General features: G+C 39.8%; 1 protein-coding gene across 1 annotated transcript; it reads right to left on the bottom strand.

Annotated features, from left to right (window-relative positions):
• Nucleotides 1–394: 394 nt before the first annotated feature.
• On the bottom strand, nucleotides 395–26,362 carry SLC39A12 (solute carrier family 39 member 12; the record flags this gene model as incomplete). The annotated part of the gene is given in 12 exon segments (XM_082194062.1): nucleotides 395–478; nucleotides 482–535; nucleotides 1,032–1,208; nucleotides 15,376–15,595; nucleotides 16,361–16,449; nucleotides 18,883–18,945; nucleotides 18,947–18,971; nucleotides 18,973–19,068; nucleotides 19,070–19,149; nucleotides 20,039–20,091; nucleotides 21,397–21,725; nucleotides 25,984–26,362. Coding segments are annotated over 11 exon segments (1,122 nt in total). The 5' UTR covers nucleotides 21,578–21,725; nucleotides 25,984–26,362.
• Nucleotides 26,363–27,980: the final 1,618 nt, after the last annotated feature.

Below are 27,980 nucleotides of genomic sequence, written 5' to 3'. Positions count from 1 at the left end.
AAGCTCACTAGCTCCAGTCCTCTGTTACCATGCTTGCCACTTGTCATGAGTTGGAATAATAATAATAATAATAATAATAATAATAATAATAATAATAATAATAATAATAATAATAATAATAATTTATTATATGTACCCCACCCATCTGACTGGGTTGCCCCGGCCACTCTGGGCAGCATTTAACATATATTTATACATAACAAAACATTAAATATTAAAAAGCTTCCCCGTACAATGCTTTCAGATGTCTTCTAAAGGTCATATATTTACTCATCTCCTTGACATCTCATTCCTTCTTTCCTATCATAAGATCAATGTGATCTTGATTTCTGCAGCAAAACCAATCAAACAATGCTTGCAATCCAAAGATCCATTATTGCCATCAGCCTACAAGTCATGCCCATGTACAATGTGAGAAGGTTAGAAAGAATATAGTTAGAAGCAAGAGGGAGAACCAACCTAATAGTAATCCAAGGTTCTATAGCAGAAACATCAACCAGGGCCTCTGTGTCTGGATGTGAGTCATTTCAGGAAGCTAAAAAAAGAATGAGGCAGCAGTAAGAGAGCCAAATATATTAATATCTGGGACTGTGGGTGGGGCAGGCTGAGTCTTATGGGAAACATGACAAACTTCATTAGTAAAGACTTTTAAACCCAAGGTTTCTAAATATAAGATTCAAATCTGTAGTAAGCTTGGAACATATTTTCTACTTCATCAAATGAGAAATACAGTTCTGAGATTTCAGCTCTTACACCATCACTATAAAGAATTACTGGAAGTTTACATGCATAGAGTTTTGAAAGGAATCCTTCCAAGAAAAGAATGTTTGATGAACGCTTTCCTTATAGCAGAAAGTCCTATTTTGGTTGGAAGTGGGTTTGTTACACAAGAGCTGCAAATCAACTTTAATTCTGCAACCTACATTCGCTGTTACATAATTGAATCCTACCCGAAATTAGCAGTAGTCCAGAAGCATCCAGAGACTTGATCCAGTAGTACAGTGCCATATTTATGAGCTAAGCTATCCAACTGTTGGACACTGACAGAAAGTCAGTGTGGTGTAGTAATTAATGCAAGGATCTTTTGATATTGAAAGGCCAATGTAAAGTCTTATGAAAGCAGTTAGAGCACTTAAGAAGTTCATTAAAATGGCAATCTTTGAAGAAAGACCTGTACTTAACAGTACTGCAAAATCTCCTAAGAAGAGGAAGAGAGACATTAAATATTAATTAGCCCATAAAAGGCTGGTACTGTTTCACAGTAGTGGCTACAATTAAGATGGACCTTTCTGTGCAAAATGTTGCACCATTTCCATATGTGACATTGAAATCACCTTTTCCTTATTTTCTTTATGTGAATGCCTGAACATTTTTTAATGCGAGAATTGGGGGGAAGCAAGTGTACGTTCTGGCCAAAGAGGGTTTTATATTTGCACAACAGCGCAAACCTAAATGCACTTACTAAGGAGTATGTCCTCTTGTTACTTCTGAGTAAACGTGCATGTAATGTACTATAATTTGTTCTTAAGGGTAAAAGTAAAGGGACCCTTGACCGTTAGGTCCAGTCGCGGATGACTCTGGGGTTGGGGCACTCATCTCACTTTACTGGCCGAGGGAGCTGTCCACAGACAGCTTCTGGGTCAGCTAGCATTACAAAACTGCTTCTGGCAAACCAGAGCAGCGCACAGAAACACCGTTTACTTTCCCGCCGGAGTGGTACCTATTTATCTACTTGCACTTTGACATGCTTTCGAACTGCTAGGTTGGCAGGAGCAGGGACTGAGCAACGGTAGCTCACCCCATCGTGAAGATTCGAACCGCCGACCTTCTGATCAGCAAGCCCTAGGCTCTGTGGTTTAGACCACAGCGCCACCCACATCCCAGTTTGTTCTTAAATAACTACATAGGGATCTCAGTTCCTAGCGTTCCAGCCTGACTCGCTGACAAAAGTTAATGTGCGTGCTTTCCCTCTGAATTCCCAATCTTTCTCACTTGGAAATGTGATACAGAATCATATTACTACATCCCACATGATCTACAGGTCCTAGTTAAGAAGTGATTCATGTTGGGAATTAGAAGCTTAGCACCCAGTTCTGATCTTGCACATTGGTTTTTAAAGGTCATCTGAAAGATCACCTATAGCAAGCATGGGGAACTGGATTTTGCCAGTGGGGCAAATCTTATCTCCCTCACTTTCTGGGGTTCAACATTGATTAGTTGGACCTATCAATCACATAAGTAACAAGTCTCTAACTCACCAGGGGTTTTAGACCCACCCATTGGCTACCCTCGCCTGGTTCAGAACCTACCCTCCCTTAGCTTTCTGGTAGTTCTTCACGCTTGGTAACATTGGCAGGCTTCCTAGATTTCTCTGCCAACTTACAGACTAAACCTAGATGTCAACTTGTATATACATTTAAAAATCATGAAAAGCACATTAGATCATAGAACAAGAGTACCACAAAAATAAAAGATTCTCTTTACCATTTTAAGTTTGAAAATGGCCATGCACATTAGCTAGGTCAAAATCTTAGCATGCCACACCTGAGACTGTTCTAAATTGAGATAGATTATGTATATGGATATGTAATGGCTGTAGTAAAAGACAGAACTAAATGACCTTAACATTTTGTACTTTGGCATGCAGGGGTGATAGCGCTGCTAAGCACCATAATAAGCCCAGACTAGATGGAAAACAATTTGTTTTCCATGACTTTACTGTATTTGCTAAATATAGACCATGGAGAAGCAGGCAGAAATCACTGTTACCATTGACCAGTACTACAATATTAAGCAAAAGCCATTCAGCTGATGGTACTCTATTCCATATACAGTGGTACCTCTGGTTAAGTACTTGATTTGCTCCAGAGGTCCGTTCTTAACCTGAAACTGTTCTTAACCTGAAGCACCACTTTAGCTAATGGGGCCTCCTGCTGCCACCGCACCATCGGAGCATGATTTCTGTTCTCTCTTTTTTTAGATATAATTTTTATTAACAGGCCAATCAAATCACATTAATTCCAAATCACATTAGTTCCAAATTATACAGCCAGATTTTTAAAATTTTTGTTGGGGGTACCCATACTTCAAATTCCGAAAGGGATCCAAACGTCACTCTTGCTGCTGCTGCTTTAATTAAACAGTTCTATCCAGTTCTGTCCAGATAGTCTCTTTGTTATTTTCCTCATCTTCTTGTTGTTATCATATATTCCTTTCTTTGTGATCTCTGATAATCTTCACAAGCGGGTTGCAAACAAACATATTCTGTGTGGGTTTTACACTCTCCAAAAGTCATATCACATAAAGGACAGATGCCATTTCCACACCTCCGTAAAAAACATTCCCACAGTCTGTCCGTTGATTTCCACAGGCTTGCCAATCTGTAACTTAGGGGGACCTGCCAGGTCAAGATCACATTCCGATAACCATACATTCACATTCCGATGACCCTAGTCCTCCTCCCCCTCGTCCTCCTATCGGCAAGCCTGTCTTAACGAAAGTCCATTTGTAACTGCGTCATAAAACTTTATTTCCATTTCCCGATGTTTCCACCAGTCCTCTCTTTGATCAGTAATTCATTTCCACACAGTTCTTAACTCCTGCTTGTGATTAGTAATTAGCAACGATTCTTCTCTCTGGAGGGGAGGGTTATTGGTACTCACATAAGACAAAATAAGAAAAGTTTTTTCCTCCCCCCCTTTCCGTTTCACTCCGACATACCAGTCTTTTAATGATGATTCTTCACTTGATTTATTTGTCCAGCCCGTCACTCCTCTCGCAGAGATCCCATTAATCAGCAGTCTTTACTCCCGATCTTTACTTGATGTATGTGCATTAGCTTCTTTCCAATTATATATTTCCAATTATATATTTCGAGCTAATGCGAACCAGTGCGCGATTAGAGACAGCGTCAGGGAGAGCCGACCTCACCCAAGGGCTTCGTGCCAAGTGTCCTCACCCCCTTCTTTCAAATCCGGGGGTGAATTATGGACACAGCTAGCAAGGCAGTCCCCCCCCATTCCCTTGGGGGGGGGCAAGGGAGGCTGCATACTCCCATCACAGCCTCTTAATTATCTTGTGTGGGTCGGAGAGATGTTATTGTCGGCCATCTTCCAATGCGCCCCCTGGTGGCCCCACGATTTCTGTTCTCATCCTGAAGCAAAGTTCTTAACCTGAAGCACTATTTCTGGGTTAGCGGAGTCTGTAACCTGAAGCGTATGTAACCTGAAGCGTATGTAACCCGAGGTACCACTGTACATGCTTACTATGGGTAGCTGCTTATAATAGAAAATAGTAAAATAAGTGCTTATGGAAGTAACCTGTATATAGATGGCTACTGCTTGTAGTCAGTTTCTTAAGCTGGAAAAAGTGACAGTATGCTAAGTCTGCTTAATGCATGTCCCAAATTAAAATGGGGAATCAAGTGGTTGTTGCCTTACATGGAAACCAAATACAAAATAATAAGAACAAAGTAAGGACATTGGAGAAGAAGAGGTAGCAAAGAGACTGAGAAGAAAAAGATATATAAGGATAGAACACTGAGCTTTTTAAAAGCTGATTTATATGTATAGTTGCAAATTTAGATCCATTTCAGAAGAAATCCACACTATAAGTAATTTTTTTTAAGGAGGTGGAGGGTTAGGGCTTAGGTAAAATATTCAGTGCTTGGACCTATAACCAATCCATTGGGGGATTTATATAATAATAATAATAATATTTTTTTTATTTACACCCCACCCTCCCCAGCCAAGGCCGGGCTCAGAGCGGCTTACAAGCAATAATAAAAACAAGTTGAATGATTACAACTTAAAAACAACATTAAAATACAACATTAAAATATTGAAAAATTAAAATATGATAATGTAGCCTCATCACAGGAGGAGAAGGAAAGGAAAAAAGAAAGAGAGGGAGGGAATCAAATTGGCTCCAAGCCAAAGGCCAGGCAGAACAACTCTGTCTTACAGGCCCTGTGGAAAGAAATCAGATCCTGCAGGGCCCTGGTCTCATGAGGCAGAGCGTTCCACCAGGCCGGAGCCAGAGTTGAAAAGGCCCTGGCTCTGGTTGAAGCCAATCCAACTTCCTTAGGGCCCAGGACCACTAGGGTCTTGCTGTTTATGGACCTTGAGGCTCTCCATGGGGCATACCGGGAGAGGCGGTCCCGTAGGTACAAGGGTCCTAGGCCGTGAAGGGCTTTAAAGGTCAAAAGCAGCACCTTAAATCTGACCCTGTACTCTACCGGGAGCCAGTGCAGTTTGAAAAGCACTGGGTAAATATGCTCCCATGGCAGAGACCCTGTGAGGAGCCTCGCTGCAGCATTCTGCACCCTCTGGAGTTTCTGGATCAGCTTCAAGGGCAGCCCCGCATAGAGCGAATTACAGTAGTCAAGCCTGGAGATGACCGTCACATGGATCACTGTGGCCAGGTCGGGGCGGGAAAGGTAAGGGACCAACTTCTCACTCCTGGCTGCTAGAAATGAGGTTCTAGTGTAAAAATCCACATTTGAATAAGAAAAATGGTGTTACACAAGTCCTTAAAGGAACCAGTTGTTGCACAGTCTTGAGATGCTCCACTTGTGCAACCATTCTACTTCTAATGCAATAACTCTTGGGTCACTTCTAGATGACCTGTTTATTGAGCTTTTGTTTATGGAGAGATTAGATAATGTTGACTATTGAGCATTCATTCTGATTTGTCAGCAGGGAGCTTAGCTAATGCTTCAAAGCAAGTGCAATCTCAAGCTTTCCAGTACATTTTCCTGTCACTTTCTTTTTTGCAAAAAAGTCCTATTTGGGGGCTGGGGCAGGTTTGTTGAGGTTGACCTAATCAACTATAAATGTGCGGTCTAAATTTAAAACTTAAAAATAGCCATTGTTTGGAAGCACCCTTAGAAGTTGTAGCTATGTATGCTCTGTCAACCTTAAACTGGGCCATAGCATTGCTCTTCAGCTACTAGAAATGCAGAAGTTGGAAGCCTTTCCTGTCAAAACTGCAAAAAAGCAAAAAAAATCACATATCTATTTCTTTGATGCAGAGAGAGATGATGAGATAAAAGAGGACACTTTCTTAGAATTATCCCCAATGCAGGCACAATTAGATTGAAGCAAATTACTGTTCTGTTACCTAATATATGTTTTATGTTATTAGAGTATGATGATTGAATAGCACAGAAACAGCCAAAGATGGATTAAGATAATAGTATGGAAACTAGCCCTGAAGAAAAGACAGCATTATGCCATCCCTGAAATGGATAGCAAGTCCTATATGCCAGGGAACTGCTAAGGATCATACCAGAGCATTTAGGGGTCATGTTTTGAAATTTCCTAGATTAAAGGAAACTGAAATGTATCATTACGAGATGCAGTTATATACCTATTTGTTTCCATCTGGGCTAAATGAAGTTAGACATAGGGATGGGTGAATCTGTCAATTTCAGGTTTCTTATTTTTCCAGTCTTAATTTCTCCAAATTTCCACATCAGTTTATGAGTTTAAAAAATATATCCTTTTGAAAATTCATCAGGTTCTTTGTGTAAATTTCTCCCAATGTACACATTGTTACAATGTAGTTTTCCCTAATTCATTTTTGTATATTCTAATCAGTAATATGTGTACATTTTGGTACACATTACTTGGCTGAAGAACTGAATTGCAAAATTCAGAGAATTACTAAAGGATGGTTCTGTTTTGGTTCACATAGTGTTTTTGAAAGTATGAAAGTATGAATTAGATCCCTTTAAGTGGGAACTGAATCAAATTTCTCTTCCATCTCTAGTTACACATTAATTCAACCTGCTCCATTAGTTCAAAGACTTTCAGAGGAGCTCAGAATTTTAAAATGACTCTAAGAACAAAACATAAAGCACAATAAATAGGTAAAAGAAGTTGCAGTGGTACAATCAATAGAAATACATACACCTCTATGGATAAAAATACTGAAATATGATGTGTATTTGGCTCCTTCTGCAAGGTTTAAGGTATTACATGACAGAGATATGTTGTGTGTGTGGCAGGGGGAGGTTCTCTTAACCCAAATTTTAAGCATCCCACATTAAGATTGTAATCCGATCCATGCATACATTTGTGCTGTAAGATGGCAATCCTGAATCGCTAGGATTCATTTTTACCTCTGAGTAAAAATATAGCTTTGATTCCTGGATCAAAATTTTATAATGAAAATTGAAAGTTGTGAAATTAAATTATTTTTTCTTTTTAAATGGTCAAAATTTAACTCCTTAAGGTTCCAAAAAAAACCACTTATGGCATCAAGACATTGCAGGGTGAGATGAAAAACGGCAGTTGGTTTTTTTAAGTGGCAAAAATATTGGTGGGCAGATATGCTCTATAAGCCGTGGTTAGCCACCCCTAATACCCATAATTTAAGGGAAAATGTCATTTTATAGCCATGATGGGTAGCATAGAATGTGATTATGTAGTATGGAAAGAGAACTGAACCCCTGGATTGTTAAATCCAGTCAAAGGCGACTATGGGGTTGGGGTCTCATCTTGCTTTCAGGCCGAGGTTTTCCATGTAGACCAGGCTTCCTCAACCTCAGCCCTCCAGATGTTTTGAGACTACAGTTCCCATCATCCCTGACCACTGGTTCTGCTAGCTAGGGATCATAAGAGTTGTAGGCCAAAAACATCGGGAGGGCCGAGGTTGAGGAAGCCTGATGCAGATATACATATACTAATTGCACTGTAGGCCAATTTGGTTTGTGATTTTTGTCCTTTTTTTAAAAAAAAATGCTTTTTATTAAATTTTCCACAAACAAAAAAAAGAGAGAGAAAAAAGATAAAAATAAATATAACATTCTTTTACAATCATCATTTTGAATCCACTTATTTACATTGCGCATATTCACGCCCCGACCTCCTTCCTTCCCTGCTTCGGTTTTCTTAATACATATCTTCTCTTGCAGGTTCTTAATCCCCTTCTATACACATCACAGGATTCATGTTAACCCTGCTACAGTTTTTAATCTTCTACAGTTAACTTTTATGTACACAACAAATTTACCCCATTCTTCTTCAAACTTTGTCCCTTTTTGATCTCAGATTTTATAGGTCATTTTAGCCAATTCTATATATAATTTGTGATCATTGTCCTGATGGCGTGCTTTAGAAGATTTGGCAGAGAGAAATCATTTTTCTTTGTACATTTTCCTTTTGGTGTATTTCCAATTGTTGAAGATAAAACTATGCTCTAGTTCATCATCAACAATCCATTTAATACATGGGGCAGGTTTTATCTCTTGCTCCTCCTTGCCTCTAAGGAATATACTTGCATTGGGACTTCCGGTTCGGCGCCAGCGCTAATGGCTGCTCTCTCTCCGAGCTCCGGAGAGAGGACGGCTCTGCGAGTTCGGGTCTGACCCGCTTCGGCAAGCGGGGGACCCCTAAAATCACAGGAACGGATCCTGTGAACAAGGAGATTCGGTGGGCACCCGAAGCGCCCCCTCTTTACCGCAGAAAGAGCCTTTTTAAAGGCTCCGGAACGACAACGGGGGAGCGCGGTGCTGAGAATCGCTACCCAGCCCGCAGAGTGAAGCCGCGTCGCCATTAGTGGAGAGCGCCGATTCCCTTCCTGAATAATCTGGACAAAAAAGACCCGTGAGTAAGACTGAACCTCTATTCGAATTAAAACTACCTGAAATTAGGCTGAAAACGGGAAAGGCAAAAATTAAGGAAGTCTGCCTTCCCCCGACTGCATGATAATCAAAGCAACGAAAGTTACTAAGCTGCATCCGTAAGGGAAAATCGTTTTTAAATGCTTGAACCCGACACTTGGACTTTGACTATCCCCTCCAGCTTGCAGGGCAGAGGGGAGGAAAAAGTGACTTTACAAGCTGCATGACTAATTTAAAGGAAAAGGAAACTTTCTGCAGCCTCCAACCTGGTACGAACTGCTCATAAAACAAAAGGAACACTGAACTGACTTCAGATTCCTGTGAAAGCAACAAAGTGGAAGCTTTATTGTTTATTTGTTACAAAGTTTTGGGACTTTGTGGATACATTATATCAGGGAAGGCTGGGACTCTATTTACTGGGAAAGTGTTGCATTATACTTATAGAAGCCTCCTGATAAATTTGCTTTTTAACACTCTTTATTTCGGTTTGCGGACATTCTGATTTGCTCCCTCTAGAGGGTAAACTAAAAGTTGCTACGCTTTGGGACAGTGGAATTTTCTTAGGAGAGGGCTCTTGTGGGAAACGACCTTGGGATATGAGTGGCCCAGCAGACGAGATAAGCACGAGAGCCAAGACAAGGCAATATCAACAACAGCTGCAGCAACACAAGAAAAGAGGCTCGATCTCAGGAATAACTTCTACAGTGACAACAGGACAAGAAAGAGGTACAGCAGTCTCCATGGATGCAGTATCGCAAGCCCTTCTTAAGATAAATCAATCCCTGGAGAATTTAACAAAGCAAACGGCAGAGAACACTAAGAAATTGACAGAGAACTCACAGAAATTGACAGACTTGACAGCAAGACTTGATTTGAATACAGAATCTATAAATAAGCTTACGCAAGAGAACTCTGCCACACGTCAAATTGCGGAGGAAGCCAGAACTATTGCTGGAGAGACTCAGGAAAAATTAGAACCGATTGCCAGGAAGGTCTATGACCACGATGCAACTCTGGCACTGTGGGAACTACAAAGAAAAGAAAGGAATCTGAAATTACGATCAATTCCAGAGGACGAAGGAGACAATCTCACGGACTTTTTAACGAAGGAGTTTGCTGATGCTTGGGAAGACTTAGAGGAAGACGAAATCAAAATCACAACGGCATTCAGACTGGGCAGAAGACAGAATAGAAAGGTACCGAGAGACTGCTTGATCACCTTGAGATCGAAGGAGGAAAGAGACAAAATATTAAGACTGCATTTTGAAAAGGCCTTACAAATTGGGAATTCACCGATACAGATCTTTAAAGATATCCCTAAACATATTCTGGACTTGAGAGCTTCTTATAAGGACCTGGTTTACCTGCTCAAGAAGAACAACATTCGTTTTAGGTGGGAATTTCCACAGGGACTGTCCTTTGACTATAGGGGGAAGAAGGTGAAAATAAAGACGACACAGGATAAAGACAGCTTCCTGCATAAAAATCAAGAAGATCTACAGAAAGGAACTGTAGACCCAATTGCTGAGCAAAGGAGTGTATTAGATATCTTGAACCTCTCATTTGGACAGAACCTTCCACCACCAACAGAGGAGGAACAACAATTGGGAGCAGTTGGAGGAATACCAGAAAAATAACAAGATGGCCCTGCAATTCCTTAGTTGGAATTGTAATGGGATGAACATGCCTTTGAAGAGACGACAAGTATTCCACATTTTGTACAGAGAACAACTGGACGTGATTTGTTTACAGGAAACTCACATAACCAGAGCCCACAGGAGACTGCTTATGAATAAAAAATTGGGACAAGAATTTATCTCGTCGGACAAAGTGAAAAAAAGAGGAGTTGTGATTTATGTAAAAGAGAAGTGGGCCCCAAAAATGATTTTTAAAGATGAAGAAGGAAGATACTTAGCGGTGGAGATTCAAGCACAAGGAGAAAAATTTTTGATAATTGGGATTTATGCACCAAATGAAGGTAAAGCAGAATTCTTCAAAAAACTTCATGAAACCCTGATGGACTATTTGGAATATAACATGATAATCATGGGAGATATGAATGGTGTAGTTTCTACAAACATGGACAAGACACAAAGACTGATACTCACTAAAGAAGGGAGACTCCCGAAGACTTTTTTTGAAATGACTGAAAATATGGACTTAATAGACATTTGGAGAACAAGGAACCCTCTTGAAAGAGAGGGAACCTTTTTCTCCCAAGCAAAGATGACCTGGACCAGAATCGACCAAATCTGGATTACTAGTGGAATGGCTCCGAAGATTAAGAAGGTAGAAATCTGCCCAAAAACCTGCTCCGACCATAACGCCGTGAAGATGGAAATGAAACTTACAACAACTGGTCAGTTTAGATGGAGAATGAATGACACCCTGTTTCGAGATAGAGAGTTCCACTTGAAGGCCCAAAAAACTTTAAAGGACTATTTTGAAATCAATCTAAGGGGCGATGTGGAAAGAAGAGTGATCTGGGACGCAAGTAAAGCTGTGATGCGAGGGTTTTTGATTCAACAAAACTCAATAAAGAAGAGAAAGCAGAAGGAGAAAAGAGAAAAAATTTTGGAAAAGATAAAAGAAGGAGAGAAAAAATTAAGGTCAAAACCAAAGTCCCAGGAGATTTTGAGGGAGATTAAATTGTATCAAACACAATATATGGAATTGATGAACCAAGAGATAGAGTGGAAAATAAAGCAAATGAGACAAAAGACATTTGAGTCGGCAGACAAATGTGGCAAACTCTTGGCATGGCAACTCAAGAAAAGACAGAAATTAAATACAGTTTCAAGTTTGGAAGTGGATGGAAGGACCATATCTAAACCAAATGAGATAAGAAACTGTTTTGTGAGTTATTTCAAAAAACTTTATTCCCAAGGATTACAAAATGAAGAAGACATAGATAAATTCCTTAATAAACATGGATTACAAAAAATCTCTCCTCAAAGTAAGGTGGATCTAAACCAGAGAATAACAGAACAAGAGATAGAGGGTGCCATTCAGGACATGCAATTGGGCAAATCTCCAGGGCCAGATGGACTGACTTCCAGATATTACAAATCGTTAAAGGAATGGTTGATACAACCGCTAAAGGATGTCTGTAATGAGATCTTAGAGGGAAAAAAGGCACCTGAATCGTGGAAAGAAGCATATATTTCACTCATACCAAAGACAGAGACTGAAAAGACTCAATTGAAGAACTACCGCCCAATCTCGTTACTCAATGTGGATTACAAAATTTTTGCAGACATTTTAGCAAAAAGATTCAAAAGAGTATTGATGGAAAAGATTCATAGAGACCAAGCAGGCTTTCTCCCAAAGAGACACCTCTCAGACAATGTTAGGAATATAATAGACATTTTGGAAAAGTTAGAGGTGAATATAAATACTAAAGCAGTTTTGATATTTGTGGATGCGGAGAAAGCCTTTGACAACATTTCTTGGAGTTTTATGAAAAAGAACCTTCATGGGATGGGGGTAGGACAAGGTTTTGAGAATGGTATGGGTGCAATATATTCCGAACAAAAAGCTAAGTTGATTGTAAACAATGTAATAACTGAGGAACTTAAGATAGAAAAAGGAACACGACAGGGGTGCCCAATTTCCCCATTGCTTTTTATTTCGGTCCTGGAGGTGTTGCTGAACATGATTAGAGAGGACCAGCAAGTTAAAGGTGTACAGGTCGGAGCAAAACATTACAAGTTAAGGGCTTTCGCAGATGACTTAGTTCTGACTTTACAAGAGCCATACACTAGCACGAAAAAGGTGTTGGAGATAATTCAACAATTTGGCCAGGTAGCTGGATTTAAATTGAATAAACAAAAAACTAAAGTCTTAGGGAAAAACCTGACAGACATGGAGAAGAATAAGTTTCAAGAAGAGACGGGTTTGATGGTGGTTAAGAAGGTGAAATACCTAGGGGTTAATTTAACATCTAAAAATTTGAATTTATATAAGGACAATTATGAAAAATGTTGGTTAGAAATTAAAAAAGACTTAGAAATATGGTCAAATTTGAGATTATCAATGTTAGGCCGAATTGCAGTAATTAAGATGAATGTATTGCCTAGAATGTTATTTTTGTTTCAAACTTTGCAGATTATTGACAAGATGGACTGTTTCAAGAGGTGGCAGAAAGATATTGCGAAATTTGTCTGGCAGGGCAAAAAGCCCAGAATAAAATATAAAATATTAACAGATGCAAGAGAAAGAGGGGGATTTGCCCTGCCGGACTTAAAATTGTACTATGAGGCAGCAGCATTCTGCTGGCTGAAAGAGTGGATGCTCCTCGAGAATACAGATATCTTGGACTTAGAAGGTTTCAATAACGCATTCGGTTGGCATGCATATTTATGGTATGACAAAATCAAAGTGCATAGTGCCTTTAAAAATCACATTGTAAGGAAAGCGTTGTTCAATGTTTGGATGAGATATAAAGACCTGTTGGAAAATAAAACCCCTAGATGGTTGTCACCCTTAGAGGCGAAGGCCCATAAGAAAGTTAATATGGAGGTCGGATGGCCAAAGTATTGTGAGATTTTAGAACAGGATGGAGAGAAACTGAAATTAAAGAGCCATGAAAAACTAAAACCCAAAGTACAAGATTGGCTCCACTATTATCAAATAATGGAGGTTTTTAAACAAGACAGGAAAATTGGCTTCCAGGTGGAAAAATCAAAACTCGAGACAGAACTGCTAGAACCCAATACTAAGAATTTGTCAAGAATGTATAACTTGCTGTTGAAATGGAACACACAAGATGAAATAGTTAAATCAGCTATGATTAAGTGGGCACAGGACATTGGTCATAATATTATGTCTGCTGACTGGGAAAGGTTGTGGAACACCGGAATTAAATTTACGGCATGTAGTGCCTTAAAGGAAAATGTGATGAAAATGGTATACAGGTGGTACATGACCCCAGTTAAGCTAGCAAAAATTTACCATTTGCCTGACAATAAATGCTGGAAATGTAAGGAAACTGAAGGTACTTTTTATCATCTTTGGTGGACATGCCCGAAGATTAAGGTCTTCTGGGAGATGATATATAATGAAATGAAAAAGGTATTTAAATATACCTTTCTTAAGAAACCAGAGGCCTTTCTCTTGGGCATTGTCGGCCAATTGGTGCAAAAAAAGGATAGAACATTCTTTATGTACGCAACAACAGCAGCAAGAATATTGATCGCAAAGTATTGGAAGACACAAGATCTACCCACCGTGGAAGAATGGCAGATGAAAGTGATTGACTATATGACATTGGCGGAAATGACGAGCAGAATTCGAGACCAGGGAAAGGAGACTGCGGAAGAAGATTGGAAGAAATTCAAGATTTATCTTAAGGACTACTATAAACTTGATGAAGCTTAGAATGTCGAGATTCTATAGAGAGAAAGGGTTGCAGTAATATAAGATTAGAATAAGAAAGGACTATGATGAATTAGAGTTGGAAAAAACATTTATAAGTTGCTATAAAATTTGGACATGAGGATGCAGAAAGGGGAGGTATGGGGAAGTCCGAGGAAAGAAGTTTATGAAATGACATTATGAAATTATACTTGTTTGTTTGTTTGTTTTCTTTTTTGTGTTTGTCTGTTATAAAAACTTTTGTAAAACTAATAAAAAATATTATAAAAAAAAAAAATAAGGAATATACTTGCATTGTTACATTGCAGAATTCTTGGAGGCACTCGCTAATTACAGGAAATGTTTTAATGTCAACATATTCTGATTCTATATTTAAAAAATTAAGGGCAATGTTTAAAAATAACTTAAGGGAATTGCAATCCTTAAACATCCTGGATGAGTTAGGTAATAAATGTTAAGTATGGGTTGTAGTGACTGATGTACCTACACTTTGTCTTAACTTGTGGTGATGTTACCAGCAATACATAGAGATAGAATTGCTATTTCAAATGCTTAATGACAAGTAATACTCTTATAATCCAGAGAACCAGGAGTGAATTTGTATCGGTGTGGTTCAATGAACTCTTGTTGAACTGGTAGTGGAAAATGTGTCCTACAATGCAGCAGCATGATAAACTGAAGATTGCATTACTATGTAAGAAAAATGATAAATATAGGTAGTGTGATATAAACAAGTGAGGCATAACAAGTGGGAAGCTCACATGTACCCCTCACATGTTTTGAAACAATGGGATAGCCTCACGCACCATGTCTACACTTCCTGCCACCTATAGCAGCAATGCTTCCCTGTCATGCAATTATTTGGATGGCATAGAGAAAGGCTTTCCACCCATGCTGATTTATGTGGAGAGTTTCTCCACATGGGGAGGGACTCTGGCTCAATTAATGGTGGAGGTAGTACTATTCTACATTTCTGTATAGTTCTTTTCACATCCATTTATTTCATATATTTGTATACTGCTTAATACTTAAAATCATCTCTAAATAGTTTAGAAAACAAAAAAATACAACATAACAATGAAACTGAGAAATAAAAATACAATATTAAACAAAAGTGTGATACAATGTAATAAAGCAATAACATCCCAAAAACAAAAACCTACCAGCATATTTTGAAACATCTTTAAAGTCAGGGCCCCCCTCTCTCTTGAGTCTCCCTCTTACCTGACTTACAAAGTACTCAAATTCTGCCCTGCATCTAGACAAGTCATAAAATACTGAAGTTTAGTGCATGTGTAGAATGTTTTTATTTGGGGAAGGAATCAGCAGTTTTAATGTGCAAGAACTGAAACTTAAGGAAATACAAATATTACCTGTGGAATAAGATGTAGTAGGACATCTCCAGAAAGAATTCCTACAGCTAACCCCACAAATAGCTGTAAAATGAGGGTGTAACATTCTTGACAGGAAATAAATAGAATGAGAGTTGTGCCAAACATAGATCCAGTTGTCATAAGTAAAATTGCAAGAGTGCTATAGCCATATTCTATAGAAGAAAAGATGAAAGCAATGCTAAAAATAATTCTTGCATTTCTGTTGTTAAATTAACTTGAAAGCTCAGATTTTGAAATCCAATTGTCAAATAAAAAAGGGGCAAAGAAGCACTTCATAAAGTGAAAGTAAGTTCAATGAATTTCAACAGCATTTCCATTAAATAGGATTTTTGCCTGACCCAGGGTACAAACCATAGGTCAGAGCTCATATATGCTGGAAGGATTAGGCAAAACTGTGATGTAAGGCAGATGAAGCAAAGCACAGCACAGCACAGCACAGCACAGCACAGCAAAGCAAAGCAAAGCAAAGCAAAGCAAAGCAAAGCAGAGCAAAGCAGAGCAAAGCAGAGCAGAGCAGAGCAGAGAGGCTGAACAAATGAGCAGGTCATCTTGTAGTAGGCAAAGTAAAATTGGGAAAACAGGATCAAGTGAATCTGAAGGTTATATGTTAGCTATCCCTAATGTAAGATAATACACTAAACCATTGGAGGCAAATGTAATGCTTGAATATATGTGCGTCTTACAAGTAGAGAAAAGGTATAGAACCAGTACTTTTGTTATCTTGATGCTCATTAAAACATTAAAAAATAGTATATGCAATCATTGTTCTGTTAAATAGTGAGAAATGAGACAAGGTGGAGAATGGATTAAAAGTCATATCACTTTTTTATTCCTGAAAAATAACATATTGTATCAAAATAAATAAATAAAAATTTAAAAATTGTCCAGTAGCACCTTAGAGACCAACTAAGTTTGTTCTGGGTATAAGGTTTCATGTGCATGCACACTTCTTCAGATACCTGACTTTTCATGCAAACTTAGTTGGTCTCTAATGGCTTTTATTTTATCAACTATTTTCTTGAAAATTGATGGTCTAATTGTATGGCATTTTATCTGAAGGAAGAAAATTTTGTTTCTTAAATTAATTAGCAGTAGCAAAAACTGCTACCATCTGTTACTAGTGACAAATAATGTTTTTTATGTAAGTGTGAAAAACAGAATATAAAATTTAGTAACAGCATGAAATATATCACTCTTAGCAATTACTTTCTCAAAGGAAGATGCTCATGTCATTAATGAGGCAATTAAGAGAAACAAGAATAAAGTGTGTTTAGAAAAAATGGCTCTCTCTAAAGATGCTTTCAGAATTACTAGTCAACCTAGAAACCATGTAAATCTTGTTTTTTTGTCTTGTTCCTGCCAATTTAATCCTATAGATAAGCCAGTTTGATTTCACCCTGACTACAGTTTACCTGATTTGAGGGTATGATTCTATGAGGGTTAAACAGAGAGGAGGCTCTCCAGATAATAGGCTCCAATTCTCATCAGCCCCAGCCAAAGATATCAAAGCAAAGATATATTTGGAAATCTGCCTGTTATATGGAGTTCATTAATACTGTTTGAAGAATGGAAAATACATTGCATAAAGAATTATGGTGAAGGTAAACGTGTTTTAGTCAGGCAGATTCCATGCAGGGCCAACCTCAGAATGGCAGCACCCCGCTGGGGAATGGTACTTTCATCAGCACCACTGATGTTCAGAAAAGCAGCTTTCCTTTCCAGAACACTTATGTGTACACACTGAAAACTGAAGAAAATTGGATGAATATTTTTTATGTATTATTTATCAAGAGATTCCTTTACCACCATTCACCAAAATGGTCATAGGATGTTAAAAAGAAGTAAATATACAAACATACGGTAACATTTAATTAACTTGATCACACTGTAGTACAAATAATGATATTCAAAAGACACATGAGAGCATTTTCATAGATGGGGCTTAAAGTTGTCTCCTGACTGAGAGTATTTTGCAAGAAGCATTCAAGTTGAACAATTTAAATGGATTAAAGTGCTGTGCTGCCCTAGCACAACAAATCCAGTTGTGTTTTTAAAAAAACAAAAACAAAAACCAGACTTATTGCTGTTAGCAAAATGACAAGGAAATGCACTTAGAAGTGTGGGGTGAATGAATGATTAGTGGAAAGGTATATAAACACCATTCAAGGAAATCAGGATGAATGCTTAATAAAGACCAGATAGTATAATTTCTATGTAAGCTTTGTGCAAGAAAACCAAAATGAATGCGCAATAAATGGGTCATCTGTGGGAGTATCAGTCTACAATGCAAAAGTACAAACTATATTTGTTAGAAGTAGTGATGAACACAGAGTTTAGAATTCTTGCAGGTACAAATGAGTGTGGCCTCTACCGTTGCAACTATCTGTTGCCCTTTCAGGATGGCAGCAATGAGAAAGCTTGCTAGCTGCTGCAACATCCATTAAATAGTATCATTGTGGGCACCCAGACATTGGGGAAACTACATTTTTCTGGTGTTGGGGGGAGAATGAGGCTTGTGGCTGTTGTTCAACAGCAACATATATTAATTTTAACAGCCAGTTTAATAATCCTGCTTCTTGTTTTGTGATGATCACATGCAGTCTAAAGGAACCTGCAAATTGGCCTTTAAATTGAATGTTTAATCAAGGAGAATGGGATGTTCTCCATTATATAAAAGAATGCTATTTTACTCACTTTAGATACTGAGCAATTCACAAACCTTTTAGCAGTCAGATATAAAACAGATTAACTAGCAGAAGGTTGATCCATAGAATTCCAGCCTTAGGAAAAGATATTTCGAATACATTTCCAACTACAGTACAGTGGTACCTCAGGTTACATACACTTCAGGTTACATACGCTTCAGGTTACAGACTCTGCTAACCCAGAAATAGTACTTCAGGTTAAGAACTTTGCTTCAGGATAAGAACAGAAATCGTGCTCCAGTGGTGCGGCGGCAGCAGGAGGCCCCATTAGCTAAAGTTGTCTTCAGGTTAAGAACAGTTTCAGGTTAAAAACGGACCTCCGGAACGAATTAAGTACTTAACCCGAGGTACCACTGTATTGCTGTAGCAATTTTGCCTCATCCTGACAGACATAAAATGAATGAGGTTCTTCAGGAAAATAATGCAAGATTTGGCCAACATTCTAAATTTCCAGTTCATGCCCACTTTTGCCTCTGCTTTTCATCTACAGTACATACAGTTGAAAAGCTCATTGATAAAGCTGATAAGCAAATTACATTTTCTATGAACTTTATTGCTTTGTGTTGATTTCATGTTTCACAATATCCTTGAAGTTTGGGCAGCACTGCCTACTCAAATGTATTTAGTGATTTTAATTAATAAAAAGTGATGGTGTTAAAAAAAATGGGGGTAATACCCTTTGTAGCTGCCATTGTACTTTGGGCATGAGTGCGTACCAGCTAGCTACAGTACAAGAATCTGCTCATCATTTTACCTGTGCATTCCTTCAATTTACTTTTACCTGGTATTCAGATATTTTTAAATGTTTCCTTATTGCTTCCACTACATCTTCAGTTTCATTCCAAGAGAAAAGTCTTCATTGCTTCTTCAGTTGACCATACTAGTTAGGTAAAATTTATAATCCTGGTTCCTCTGACTAAACATTGATGGACAGATATCTCTTTGATGCGTAATATAATAAAGAAGAAATTTTCTGGAAGACTTCTTCACTAAAATAGCTTTCTAAATCTCCTCCAGCAACTAATATCAAAGTGTCTGGTTCAAGGCACTGTGAATAAGAAAAAAACCCCACATAAAATTTAAAACATGGCTCAGCAGCAAATCTCAATTAATATTAGAAAGGGTACACATTAGTGCCTCAGGTCTTGAATGTTACCCGCAAGTTTGGCTGCAAAACAAGCAGGCGAGTCTGGATGAGCCAACAGAGGTATACTCCAAAAGAAAGACTCCAGGTTTTCTAATTTGTGAGCACACTCTTCATCAGTGGTTGCTGTCCATTGGGACTTATAAGAGCTGAGGGCAAGGAGACCAACAGTAGGTGGAGCCAAAGTCAATGACTACCGGTAATTCTAGTTTTGTCACCATCATGCTCCCTGCTGAGTTCTACAGGGGCAAAGCTGAGGCTGAGGAAGATGGCAGCAGCTAATCATAAATAAGAAGGCAGGTTGGCTGAGAGCAGAACTACGTTGCTGGAGCAGGTTGTAGGGCTGCCATATGTCCAGATTTTTCCAGACATTATGGGGATTTCAAAGGTGAAATTAATTTCTGGGGAGGAATTTCTTAGACATGTCAACATCTTTTTAGGTGTCCTGATTTTTACTTTTTGAAATATGGCAATCCTATCCATTTGCCCTTATGGATCAGCCTCCATTGCTCTTCATCAGAACCCTTTGCTGTGCCTAAAAAGAAAAACTCTTTAAAAGAAGTTGCCTTTTATCAAGTCCTTCTAACTCAGTATTGCCCACTCTGGCTGAAAGTAGCTCTTCACGGACTCAGGTACCATTTTCTCACACCGCCTTCTCCTTGATCTTTAAATGAAAAACAAACACATAAAATTGGAACCAGGGACTTACCACATGCAAAGTATGTGCAAATGCAATTATGATTCATCGCTTCTTCATTTTCTCCCTTCCCAGAAGGGAACAATTGGTTATTACCTCTGATGAAGAATATACCATACTCAAAATGCATTTAGCAGTTTGGAGAGGTTCTGTAAACAGAAGCAATTTGTTCAAGCACCTCTTAAAGTTTATCTCTGTTTGTTGGGCTGAAAACTGGTGCTGACCTCCTTCCTTTCCTCTCCTTAGACTTCACCCCAGTTACTCTTGTACCTGCTTTTTTCACCACAGCTACCACTTCCTGGCTACTACCATTTTAGGAGCCATGGGGTTAGGTTATGATGCAGGGTTCTGGAAGTGGCATCAGTAGTGAGGTAGAAAAACTGTGTGATGAGGTCTTTCTTTATTGTTGCATTTTGGGAGTTAATATCTAATGCTTAAGCAGCAGAAGAAGAATTTGCTGAAAGCTATCTGGTAAACTTTATAGCTGTGTTGGAATTTGAACCTGTGTTTCCCACCTGCTCCTCAGCCACACCCAGTGGTGACCCCTTGAATAAAATAGGAGGGGTAAGCCCCACCCTGCATAATCAATCACATGATGCGGCACATGCACCCTATTTGAATGGCAATACCCATCAACTTTGGGGTGGACCCAGGCCCCTCAAATATTTTATTGGGGGAGCGAAGACCCCTTGGCCCCTAGGAGTTGGCTTCTATAGCCACACCCCTTACCATGTCTAAATGCTCTATACCAGCAGTGGGGAACCTTAGTTCTGGGGACCAAATGCAGCCCTTCAGAACTCTGGCCCTTGGGACTCTCCTTAGATCATGCCCCTTCTCAGCCACATATTTAATGCACCCTTGCTCTAAACACTGTCTTACATTGGTTTTTTAAAAGTCTAAGATCAGGTGTTATACCCTCCAAAATCTGACAGACAGAAAGGACATGCTTGTAATAGGCAGTATACTCTAAGGGTCCAACTAGATGAGATCCTATTCATCCAAATAGCATTTATTTGAATGGCATTCTAAAAGGCTGTTAATCTGAATCACTGGCACATTACCAACATTTTGAACTTGAGGCTTGCAGGAAATGGCAAATGAATCTAAGATAATTTTGGTTATATATTTAGCTCTGCAAAATAAAATAGCTTAGGAAGTTCCAGAGAACCATTTTAGTGTTTGTGAATCCCTTTCTAGTGTCTATGTAAGTGTTACTGTTGAAGCAGAAAAAACTAAATGGTAACAAATAAATGTACACATGTACCTGAAGAACATAGTACATCTGTTGAAAACAACATATAAAATGAATAAATATATAAATAAATAAATAGCAACACAATCCTTCTTTGCTGGGATGAGAAGTGAATCACATGAAAATGCTGTGCTTACTAAGTTATCCATACAATTTTCCATTTACCACTTGACTCACTGACCAGATTACAGTCCTCTTGTACCCCCCCCCCCAGTCCTTTGTGGACATAAAGTTCTCTCCAGTATTTTCTTGATAATTTCTCCTCTTTGGTTCTGGTGGTGTTCACTATAGTTGTTAACTGACATGATACCTAAATCAACTTTCAGATACCTGTGGTGAGAGGCAGAGCTGTTGTCTTCCTTCAGTTCTTTATCAGGATGCATTCCTTCAGTATTTGGTCTAAATATAAAAGTCAAAGATGCTGTCCAAAGAATGAGACAGGTAGTCAGGAAACATATTTCCTCCCATAGTCTGTGTTTGCGTTGGTGGTGTTGAATTCTGGTTTGCAGTTCACAGCTTTAAACTTGAAACCTGAAGAATTTATACAATAAAGGGGGGAACCCTCAATTAGAGTGGCTGCAATATGTTTGGAAGGATTTATATGGTTGGCTAAGCTGATTTGCAGCGACAAGCTGTTTCTGAACAATGTGGGGGTCTGCAGGGAAACAGCAGGAAGCTAAGTCGACTGTGGGTAGAATGGTTCAGTAGCATTACAAAGTAAAAGGGTGACTCAAATGGATCATTCCTCTCGCCCATCCCCAACAACAATAATAAAATCCTTGTAGTAAATTGCTCCATTCTTCATTAACCAATTTGATAATGGTAGGCTTCTGTGATAAGTTTATGAAAAGGTTTTATGTTTCCCTTTCACTGCATAATGTCAGGAGGACTAGGAAAATTCGATGAAGATTGCATATTAGTATAAGAGCTCTGCAAGTGTACATACGTACCAGTTTCCAGTCACTTCCAGTCACAACAAAGAGCTTAAACCTATGAGCCTCTGAACTAATAGAAAACAGCAGGTTCTATTTTACCTGTGTTGAAGCATCTCTGCTTTGGTCTACATTTATGGAAGAATGAGGTGGTATTCTGCACTACACAGCTTCAAACTGTAGGTGTGTATTCTGGATTTGAATGTTTCTAAATGAGAGAAGGTGAAGAACACTATTCCAGCACTTTGTTGTTTCTATTCACAAAGGCATAGGACTGCATTAAAAATGTGATCACCCACCCACAGACTGAGTGGTACAGTCCAGAACACCACCTCATCATAACTTCTCAGTCACTGCAGTTCTAGTGCTCTGCCCTTCCCACAAACACACATAATACTGCAACATCCAGTTTCTTTATGTATTACATTTATGTCTCACCTTTCCTTCAAGGAGCTCAAGGCAGCATACATGAAATTGCATCCCAGTTTATCTTCACAACTATCCTTAGCTTAGGCTGTGAGAAAGTTATATGCCCTAGATCATCCAATGAGCTTCATGACTGAGTGGGGATTTGAATTTGATTCTCCTTGTCATACACACTGTCAGGGGCCGGACTGAGGTGGAATGGTGGGAACCGTGCCCCCCATTCCAGCACCTTCCCGAGAAGAGGAGGATAGTATTGATTTAGAACAGTGGTTTGCAGAAGGTTCAGAGGCTACAGAGGGGAGAAGCTGGGAAATATTGGGGAATAGCAGGAGGAAGAAGCACCAGGGGAGAGACAGCTAACAGACTCGGTGTCTCTTGAAAGCATTCCTGACCCCTACTCTCCCAGAACAAGGTGTGCCTTTAGGGTGGTAGAACAGAAAACTCAAAGGCAGGAAGCACAGGTCAGTCAGCGCAGGGGTGACGTAGAATAGGGGAAACTGATGTGGTGGAACTTTACTTGGAGCAATGCCATTTACTAAGAGAGACCGCATTCCTTAGTCTCTCTCTTTGAATATTGAATAAACTACCTGGTAAGAACTCTTTTTGTTTTTCCACTTCTTGGCATCTCACCGTAAAAGGGATAGGATTCCCTGAAGCCTTGACACTAACCACTACAACACACACTGGATTCACATTGGACTTAAGATTATCTTTATTGGCCTCAGAACCAAAGACAAAGTGAAGACAGTTGTCATGTTGTTTTCATCAAAATAGAACCTGTACAAACACTTGTACAACACTTATTTAAGATAGTATGTGTCAGGGCTGCCTCAGGTCTCAGCTCACAAAAGACCAACGCCAAGTTCTTCTTATATACAAGGATGTTTATTGCAGTTCATTATTGGTTCCACAACCGAGGCGTGCAGCCCCACGTGTGTTAGCCTTACACCGTTGAAGTCCCCTCTGAGTCGGTCCCTCCCCTACACCAGTTTAAGAAGCTTGCGCTGCTCCACCTTTTCCTTTCTCTCCTTTTCCGCAGGGTCTTCCTGCCCGCCGGGGTTCCGCCCCTCCTGGATTCCCCTGACGCTGAATCCTCAGACTGCTCTCCCTCCCTCCTGCGGGCTTTGGGACCTGGCTCCTCCTCCGGGCTCCCTGTTCTTCCGCGCGCCTGTACATTTGAACTTGGCGCGCGCGCCCAACTTCTAACCTTCCTCTTGACAGCTACACTACTCCCTTCACTACTCCCCTCCCCTTCCAGGAGGATGGCTTGCTCTGACCTCCCCTCCTTTTCTGCTGCCAGAGCTGCTTCCCCTGTCACACTGGAACCTCCTTCCCCCTCGCTGCGCTCTGGTGGGGAAACTGGTCCTGACTCCCAGCTCCCACTTTGGGACCCCCTGTTGGCCCCTTGCCCTCGCTGCGTCCCCCCTGGGACTCCCCTTGCCTTTACCACAGGCGCCCCCTCCTGGGAATCCTCAGATTCGCTGGAGAGGCTCATGGAGTCCTCCGACCCTCTGCCATCCTCTTCCTCGCTGTCCTGGGATTCTTCCCCATCGCTCTCCATCTCCTGCCTCCCCTGTGCCTCTGTCCCTGAACTCCTGACAGTATGTCATTGCACGTTTGTAGAATGTCATTGCCTCCTCATTTTTTAAAAAAATCAGTTAGTCTCTACACATCTATAGACAGAAGATGAGTTTCCATATAAGAGGACCAACAAGTATGATTTTCAGATGAGGTTGACTCCACACTTCTTGTTTAGCAGTTAAGCCATAGAGCATGACATCATTTTTAAAATTCATTTATTGTTTGTACCTACACACCCACTGCCAAAAACAGACACAAATACTTTTAAAATGTGAGGAAACACTGCTTCTAGTTGCATGCAGTTTTCCTCCCTGCAGAAAAAAACCCCACACCAGTGAACTTTTCATTATCCAAAACCATTCTTTCTCTAAATTTAAAGAACAAAGAATTCTATGGCACCTAACAGACTAAGAAATTTATTAAGACGTAAGCTTTTAAGGGCCACAATCCATTTCATCAGATGCCTGAAATGTAATCCTGAATTAGCAAGCTTGCATACACATGGTGGTGGTAGTGAAGAATGTAAAACAGTGAGATTAGAGGGAAATGAAATGTAAAGAGAGAAAAAAGCAAACTAACATCACATTTTGCTTAAAGTTATTAATGTTCTCATCGTGAACCTGAAAAGAACCTTGCAAATATGTAATTTTATCAAAACATGCTTAGATATGTATGAAGATTCACTTGTGCCCATGCCAGGAAACCCCTATAGACATACAATTTATTCTATATCTAATTCCAGATACTGCAAAGGACATCGCTTTTTTCTGGGAGGACGTAGGGGGAAGTATACCCCTAAACATTTTGTGAATCTATGTTTGGCCTCATTGAGGGGCAGTATTTAAGTATGAGTAGGAAAATGACAGTACCCCTAAACATTTTTTTAGGGAAAAAAAGCACTGGCAAAGGACATCGCTCATAAAATGTCCTTCATCCCAATACAATATACCTTCTGTATCAAAAGACAAACTTTTGCTTTGAAATAGGAAATTTGGCCTACTGTAGCCAATAATAATAATAATAACAATTTATTATTTATACCCTGCCCATGTGGCTGGGTTTCCCCAGCCACTCTAGGTGGCTTCCAACAAAAAATTAAAATACAGTGGCCTGTTAAACATTAAAAGCATCCCTAAACAAACACAGCAATGTATGCATGCATCCCTTTACTGGAAGCATCCTCCATACAGCATTCATGCCTGTTATACGCAACATCAGACCTGATTTACTGTAAAAGAATGTAGGTTTCATTGCGAAATAAAGCAGTGCTAAGAACCCGGGGACGCGGGTGGCGCTGTGGGTAAAAGCCTCAGCGCCTAGGGCTTGCCGATCGAAAGGTCGGCGGTTCGAATCCCCGCGGCGGGGTGCGCTCCCGCTGCTCGGTCCCAGCGCCTGCCAACCTAGCAGTTCGAAAGCACCCCGGGGGCAAGTAGATAAATAGGTACCGCTTACCAGCGGGAAGGTAAACGGCGTTTCCGTGTGCGGCTCTGGCTCGCCAGAGCAGCGATGTCACGCTGGCCACGTGACCCGGAAGTGTCTCCGGACAGCGCTGGCCCCCGGCCTCTTGAGTGAGATGGGCGCACAACCCTAGAGTCTGTCAAGACTGGCCCGTACAGGCAGGGGTACCTTTACCTTTACCTTTTAAGAAGCTATAAAAGTAGAAGCAGCTAATAATGCCTGCCAAAACAGTGCCTGGCGTACAGTCAGATGGGAAATTAACAACTGTGTGGATGTTGAAGAAGGGCTTTTGATGATTAAAAATAGTTTTAGTTTTAGGGTGGCACCGGGAAAGGATTTAAAACTGAAAAAATGTTAGAAGGAAACCCCCATCTTGAATTTTCTCCTCTTACCTTTGCTCTGGGGGATAAAAGGGAGGACTGTGTATCTTTAGCTTTGTGGCCTTTTGAATCCCTCAAAGTATTAAGCTGCTGGGAAGCCCAGTGTTTTTTAAATTCCTTGGCTCTGCTCTGCAAGCCAGAGAGGATTAGTTTATTCCTGCTTTGAAAAGTTTCTGGTTGCTATGGAGAGAGTTGTACTTAAGGTAACAAGGGAGGTGGATAGACATTTTGTACAAGTTCTTCCTGGCAGGTTTCAGAAAGTACATTGTAAAATATAGCTAACTATTTTAAGTGTATATCTTATGCAACTATATCCTAGTTAGATACATATCTGAATAACAATTTATCCATTAAAAATTATAAAGTAATCAAGAAGCACTTCTATCTTTTAAATGATATTTTCCTGCAAAAGAAAAAAAAAGTATTGAAAATGTAAATGCTTTCTATTTCATTCACAGAATATCTAGATTCCAGGCCCTCCTCCACTCCTTAAAGTAAGAATAACTTAAGAAAGAAACCTCTATATCCATTTTTATTATTTGGGCTCCTTCCAGGCAACCCATTTACTGGTAGCAAACATTCATCCTGATTTGTTTGCAGGGAGAGTAGATGACATTGGCTATTTATCAAACATTCATTCTGATTTGCTTGCAGGGAGGTTAGATGATGTTGGGTCAATGCCAATGTTATCCCCCTCTTCCCAGTACATTCCCCCCCAAAAAATTCCTTCTTGCAAAACGTTTCCCATCTTTTTGGGGAAGTGGGTTGTTCTGTAATACATTCAAATCAATATCTCCTGCCTGAGTGGTTCTGTGTTCTCTTTCTACTATCTGTTATCCTGACTGTGTGTTTTGCTTTTGTAACTGGATGCAGTCTTATGAGCTGAAGTTTTTGAATCTTACTGGGGATACAGAAAGATCCTGTACGCTTTTGAACCTCAGTAAACTATTACTGAAGAATTCTACTGCCTGAGTGTATATATTTTATTTTGAACTTTGCATGGGAGTTGAACCCCACACATCTGCTACTCTGCTACCTTCTGCCCATGTTCTGGAGTTGCTGTATTTAGGCATGGAGACAGGGGGGGTGCTGGATTCTAAATGGAAGCATTGCAGACAAGGGCATGCTCTGTGGCTCACTTGGATTCTTATTCTCTGCTCACTGCTGGAGATAGAGCCAAGTAATGGCTAACTTGTATATTTTTTTAAAAAGGGGGGTAACAACCATTCGTGTTTCTATGTCCCAGCAGCCCTTGATACAGTCTGAAATCAATTTTGCACCCTAGCACAATATACTGTAATTTAATTCAGTCTACATAAAACTTCCCATGTTCCACCTCAAGATAGTTAGATTATGTAGAATTCCAGGCATTTCCATAATCTCCCTTCTCCCCTCCATTAATGTTATGGTTTTGCTTTACATGTAACATGACTTTGTGATATATTAGTCAGCCCTAATAAAGGCTGCTGGATCCCCCCACACACACATTGGACCAATCACATGGTTGCCTGAAATTTTTCTAAGCATGACTGCATAGTTTAGTCAAGACAGCCAGTGCTATGTAATGCATAAGAATTCCCTAAATGCAAATATAATCAGAGGGATGCACTCCATTAAAGTCATGCATACGACTGTTAGCCAGCATTTGGATCGCTGAATCCACAGGTAAGGGCATCTATCTCTCATTAGCTCACGACAAGGATTACTTTTGCCAGGGAATGGATGGTGGGAGTGCAACCCTATTGATTTTCCTGGACATTTCAGCAGCTTTTAATACCAACTGTCAAGTTCTTCTGAATCAGCTGTCTGAATTGGGACTGAGGCGGGGGAGCACAGTGTTATGGTGGCTCTAGTCCTTCCTGGAGAATCATTTTCAGAAGGTGCCGTTGGCGGATTTCTGTTCCATGTCTATGGACTGCCTCAGGGTTCTATTCTGCCTCCTATTCTTCTGGAGATCTGAAGTATCAGCAGTGTGAAGATGACACATATCTCTACCTCTGTCTATGTCT

Source organism: Podarcis vaucheri, assembly GCF_965113315.1.
Source record: "Podarcis vaucheri genome assembly, chromosome: 12".
Taxonomy (NCBI): Eukaryota; Metazoa; Chordata; class Lepidosauria; order Squamata; family Lacertidae; genus Podarcis; species Podarcis vaucheri.
This window is presented reverse-complemented; position numbering and strand designations above follow the sequence as displayed.